This window comes from Morone saxatilis, unplaced genomic scaffold (genome assembly GCF_004916995.1).
Source record: "Morone saxatilis isolate NCDOM2014 unplaced genomic scaffold, NCSU_SB_2.0 Contig17, whole genome shotgun sequence".
NCBI lineage: Eukaryota > Metazoa > Chordata > Actinopteri > Moronidae > Morone > Morone saxatilis.
The window spans coordinates 22,802,276-22,808,390 of record NW_023339729.1 but is presented as its reverse complement, the minus strand read 5'-3'; the positions used below and the strand labels follow the sequence as shown (position 1 = coordinate 22,808,390).

Sequence of the window (6,115 nt, the reverse complement as noted above, 5' to 3'; positions counted from 1 at the left end):
CCCCCAGGCAGTATTAACTTTCTTCAGGCAATTTGGACTAAACGTCCTATCATATCATGGCAACTTTTCTGGAGCCTGAAATAGACACAGGAGCGCAGTAGAGTGCCAGTTGCAGTCTCTGCTGCGCATACATAGCAAGACATAAACAGTATTAACAACAACAACAACAACAACCGCAGAAGCAGCAGCAGACACACACACACACACACACACACAGTTTTAACGTTACCTGAAATAGTTTGCCTTCCCAGGAGAGCAGGAGAAGAAACAGCAGCAGGCGTCCGAAAGCCCCCATGACCCCCGAAACGCTTTCTTTCATGGCTCTGAAACAAAACGGAGGACTGAAAGCTATTGAACTAACAACAGAGGTCGAACTCTCTCTCCATTTCCAGCTCGGGCGTCCATGTGTCACAAAGTTAGCAGCGGCCGTGTGAACATCGCGAAAAAGGCTACGACAGGACCAACGAAGTGAAGGAACAAAAACCAATGTAAGCTGAGCTGGTACCGCTTTTAATCCATAATAATAACAACAACAACAACAACAAACAGCAGCAGCGGCCGTTTCTTGTCACTATTCCATATTTCCGTGTTGGGACGGAACCGGTGACGTCAGGAGCGAACTGTCAAGCTGGGGTGTGGGCGGGGCTTAGCCGTCGCTGAGTGACAGGCGGGGCGCTCTTGGCCAATGGGTGGAGAGATGTGGAGGGGGAAGGGGGCGGGGCTGTGGAAACGACTGGAACACGTGGAAACAGACAGCAGGGCAGTTGTGAACGCAACAAGAGTGGGTTGTTGTGTTTTTTGTGCAATAGAAAGTAGTGGAGGGCGTTATTGTTTGTCCTCTCCACGTATATATACACACTCCAACCAACATCAGTGGTGGAAACTAGTCTGACATTTTCTTATTTCTGTTATACTGTTATTACTGTTGTATTTTAGATACTTTAGGTAGTGTTTTTTTTTTACTTTAAATGGGAAATAATGTACTTTATTTTGCTTCTTTTTATGTGGCAGGTGGTGACACTGCAGGTGGAATAAATGTATAAAATATAACAATATGTTAAGTTTGTATCTAGTAGGCCTTTTATTTATTGTTTAGACATGGGAACAGAGCTGTGTTTGCTTCTGCTTTCCTTCTAATTTCATTTGCCTCTTTATGTAATGTAGACCTAAGTAGTGCCTTGTATAATAATTCTGCATGTACTTTTACTTTTGATACTTAAGTACATTTTGGGTGTACCCAGTTGAATACAGTATTGCACTCATAAAGATGCTCACAAAAGACAAAATCAAAGCAGTTGAGGTCAAATAAGTCCTCACTTTAAACCTCCTGACTTAAGGATGAGGCTCCAAAAATGTTGGATCTTATGTTTCCCATAATGCTGCACTAGCATCTTTCTGTTAGACCCATCCCGCCTGTTAAACAACCACGTATTTGAAACTAATAATGGGTGACACTTTAATAGTCTGAGCTCCACCGTAAACCCAGAAATGTTGACTACCACAATGTTTTATGTTGAAAATGCAGATTGTTGATCCCCAGCTTTTAGAACCTCCTGCATGCAAACTTGCTGTTGTACACTTTGCATAATTAGCATTGATTAGCATAATCACTTATAAGGACAATATTTCTGCAGCTGCTTGGCAGATTTGGATAATACTGAAATACAAATTTTGTCACGTTTCTCCACTCATTCATTCAGGTTTTAATTTACCCCCAGTTTCTTTAACTTTTACTTAAAATCATCTATCTCTTCAAATACATTATTATCCCTTATATCAACTATATTACAAGTGAATGTAAGGAGTTGTGCAGTAAGATACAGAAGACATTATACATCTGTTTTCAAAGGCTGAGTCGTACTCCTCGGACTATTAAACTGAAATCTGTAAAGTAACCCTTCCAGTGAAACCTTTAATGGAGAACTTTTACCAGCAATTGACTACTTTTACATTATATTGCTAATTTTACTTAAACTTACTACAGTTTGTTTTGAACTGGTTATGAAACAGTCTATATGTAATACTGTTGCACCTACTGTATATGACCTACTTAAACGAACAACCAACAAGAACATTGGCTGTTTCTATATAGTTATTCTTAAAGCCACTGGGTTGGATTCGGTTGGATTCTCCTTGAAATCAATGAAACCATTGATTTGACCAGGTGGTAGAAGTATCACCGCTTTTGTCCACAGGGACCACCAGAATCAACAAAAAATTAAGGTTCCTTGTTGCTGCTTTAAGTATAAGATGTAAATACTTCTTACACATACACAATAAAATTAGAAAGTCACACAGTTACAAAAAAACTTTATTTATCTGCAGCATATTTCCTTTGAGAAATGTCAGCCAACAGTTAGTCCCAGTCCTTTCCCTATAACTTACTGTACCAAAATACTATTCACAAATTACTATTCAAAGTGCCTTTGCATGAGGAAAACAGACTGGGATAACGTAGCTCGTAAGCGGGTGTGCTTCAGATATGATATGATGAAAATGAAATAATACTGGCAGGCACTTCTGTCTTCTGAGGTATGCACAAAACAAAAGAAACAGCATTACAGATTGGTCTTTAAAAGGCATATGCTGGCTGTGCGTAGGTAGGTGAGGTATGGGCTCTACACACAGTGCAGTGCCCAGGCCTTTGGCTCGGTAGGGGTCTACTAGTGGAGCACGCTGTCAGGCTTGGGATAGCCAAACAGCTCAAAGTCTGGTTTGTACAGCTTGTACAGTTCTCTCCGCATTGTTATGGGAATCTGTGTGAACCAGTCTTTTTCCCAGCTGGTTGCAGTGCGGTTTCGGGCCCCTGAAGGGAAGCGGAGCAGATGATCCACCTGCAGAAGCTTCAGCAGGTGCTCCGCATCTGTTTCCAGGGTTTCTAGTTGTCCAATGAAGTCATATTTCACCTGGCATGGATGGCACAGACGGTACACCTGAAACACACGAAAAGCAGTTTTTTTAATAATTTGTTTGTGCACATGTTTGTGAGTACAATGTTTTTGGCTACTTCCTCAAAAATTATAAACAGGAGAGGTAGAAAATAAACAGCACGACAGAATTAAAATTAAAGGAAGAAGAAAATATTTATTTCTGAGTTGAGACATATTATGCCAAGAAAATTAAGTTGTCCACATGCTAAAGTTTGTCCCAGCATGCAGACTCAAATGCTTTTAGATTTTTTGAGTGAGGAATTGATGAGTTGCAGTTGTCTCACAGTACAACACAGACCAAAAAGAAGTAAGAGCTGCTGCGATGGATGACAACAGCTGACAAAACAAATTAAGAAATAGATCAGTAGAAATACAATTTTATTTTCTTGTTGTAAATTAGTGTTCCGCAGGGTGCTGTTGCCCTCGGTTCTCATTACAACAAAATAAGACAGTAATTTCTTGTATAAAAACTGTCAAAATAGTGCAATGTCAACATTAGTACAACACATATACTTCATAGAATTAATGTAGTATATAGTATACAAATGGGACACATCCAAAGTGCAAATGGCAGGAACAATCGTAGATAATGGCAAGAAGTTCATATTATACTGATCTGGTCTTTTAAAAATTGACATGGAACTGACAACAGAATGGGTAAGTATGCATATAGTGATCTCAAACTGCGTGACGTGTAGCCATATACTGCTTGTGTGCTTGTATCTGAGTGAGACAAATACCTGCCGCCAGTGTTCATTGAAGATACTCTCCTTCTCGGTCTCCGGATCCAGCAGGTATGTGATAAACTGCTGAAACGTCGGTTTCACTCCTGCTGCAAACGCTTCAGCCGCCGTCTCTGGCAAACTGCCAGACACATTACCATAACGACGCACCATGACTGAACCAAACTGCCTGTAGAAGTCCTCGTTGGGCCTTAAGACACACACAAATACACACATTTTAATCATTCAAGAATGAAAGGACTGCTGTTTAATCAAAAGTGAAGCACATTCCTCAACCCCCCGCCCCCCCCATACACACACACACACACACACACACACACAGACACACACAGACACACGTACACAGTCACACACTCACTCCCTGACTACCCAGCCACTAATATACACCTTCCAAACTTGTTCCTGAAGGCTGAGATGAGACGAACAAAAGGGTCTCGAACGAACAGAAACTTGGTGTAGTGCTGGAGCTTGAGTGCCATCAGGTGGCGGGACAGAGAACCATAATGCCGCCAAAACCTGGTAACAGACAAACATGAGAGCCATGAGAGCAGATCTTCAGTGTCTTCCTTCTTCAGTTGTGACTGTAATGACAGATCAGTCCTTAAAGGGAAAAAGATGTGTCTTGTACAACAGTGCAGACAGAGAGACTTGTTTAGATACTAATATCTGAACACAGAGAGCTCCCGAGGGGTAGAGAAAGGTCTGTCTGTGCTGCAGCGCCAAGCTCCGCCTGACGTTTCCACTCTCCTCTCCTCCAAGTGTCAACTCAGTAAATAACTCCTTTAGCTCATGGTTTGTAAAAGAGTTTCAGTATAACTGGGTATCTAAGTGTTATAGTAGAACTGTGTGAAAAAGGAAAACCATGTAACTTTATTATTCATTATTAATGTCCCTTTGAGAAGAACTGTAGACAGAGACAATACATTGTTACATATAGAAATTATATATGAATTAACAAACCCAGTTTCCTTATAGGTCCAGTGTGTAGGATTTATTGGCATCTAGTGTTGTAGTTGCAGATCATAACTCTGTCGCTTCACCCTCCCCCTCCAGGCATAAAGGAGAAACAAGGGTGGTTGCAAAATGTTAGAAAAACACACATCTAGAACCAGTGTTTGGTTTGGTTTCTAGGCTACTGTAAAAACATGATGGTTCAACGTGCTGGACTCCATGAAAGATGACCCACGACGTCTGTAAAAAAAAGCGTCTCATTCTAAGACAACAAAACATAACGATTCTCATTTACATATTACATATTACATATACACTAATGAAAACATACCCTGTACATATTATATTCCAATATATCCTCCTAAATGTTACACACTGGACCTTTACGTTTTAAAGGAAGAAAATAATCATTTACATTTTCTGTAATTCTTTAAATTCTTACACCACAACCTTTAAAAATAGATTTAGTAGGCTATTTGGAAAGAAAAGGCCCCTTGATATGGTCAAACTTTCATTTCAGAAGTGAAAAGTTGTCTTCTGGCTTCACCCTGATTTATTGGTTTGTTTTCCTTTGTTGTCACTGTAGGACTGAGGTACGTGGTTTGTTTGGCTGCACCACTCTTCCCTGTTTAGACACATTTTTCTCTCTCTTTGTTTTCCATCTTGACTTGTTGGAAAGTTTTTTACTGAGTTGGGGCTAATCTGTGTAGGGCTACATGTTTTCTTAATTGTTTTTCTTAATTTCTAGGCTACTTTTATATTCTTGCAGTACTATTCAATATGCTGTTGTGGAGGCATATTCTTTGTGTGTAGCCAACAGTGATGGTGACTAGACAAGTTAAAGTTGTAATATGCATAACTACATTTTCATTCGTGTATAACCACCTGAAAATAAGAATGGTCATGTTTTTGTTACCTTAGAATGAGCCTTTTAATATCTACAGATGCTGTGGATCGCCTTCCACGGAGGCCGCCATGTTGATCCATCATGTTTCTACAATAGCCCAGAATGGACAAACCAAACACTGGCTCCAGATAGGGCCGTTTGGATTTTCTGCGCATTTCGCGGCCACTGAAATCCCCCCCCCCCCCTTATGCTTAACAGGTGAAGGTGAAGCGAGGGAGTTGCAATCTGCAACTATACCATTAGATGCCACTAAATCCTACACACTGGTCCTATAACATGAACACTGGACTTTAATAGCAATGATCACCCAACGTTTGGCACATTGACTGTGTATTGATAACTGATAATGTGAATGATTTTAGATAAAAGGTATTCAGTCAAAGTACATAAATTATAAAAAGATTCAATATTGCTCGACCCAGAATTATGTCTCTATAGATTTTTTATAAATTAAAAAAATATAATATTGCAGTGTTTGTTTTAGGTGGCTAGTCAATATTTCTGGCTATGGACCTGGCTAACATCTATATCTATAACTTGACTTACAATAGCATATAAAAATCTTCTTATCAATATGGTCCTGT

At 40.0% G+C, this 6,115-nt stretch overlaps 2 protein-coding genes across 2 annotated transcripts in view; both read right to left on the bottom strand.

Annotated features, from left to right (window-relative positions):
* ern2 (endoplasmic reticulum to nucleus signaling 2) overlaps window positions 1-622 on the bottom strand; it is a gene marked incomplete in the record, with an annotated part of 14,308 nt that extends 13,686 nt beyond the window's left edge. The window contains 1 exon segment of the mRNA XM_035659635.1: window positions 230-622. Coding sequence (XP_035515528.1) covers window positions 230-319 — 90 coding nt within the window.
* Window positions 623-2,293: 1,671 nt separating this feature from the next.
* The window catches only part of LOC118326607 (carbohydrate sulfotransferase 12-like), an 8,296-nt gene continuing 4,474 nt past the window's right edge, over window positions 2,294-6,115 (bottom strand). Inside the window, exons 4-6 of the mRNA XM_035659636.1 lie at window positions 4,061-4,189; window positions 3,671-3,863; window positions 2,294-2,933 (exon numbers count right to left, since the gene is read on the bottom strand). Of these exons, the coding sequence (XP_035515529.1) occupies window positions 2,664-2,933; window positions 3,671-3,863; window positions 4,061-4,189 (592 nt within the window). The 3' untranslated portion in view covers window positions 2,294-2,663. The remainder of the gene's footprint in view (window positions 2,934-3,670; window positions 3,864-4,060; window positions 4,190-6,115) is intronic.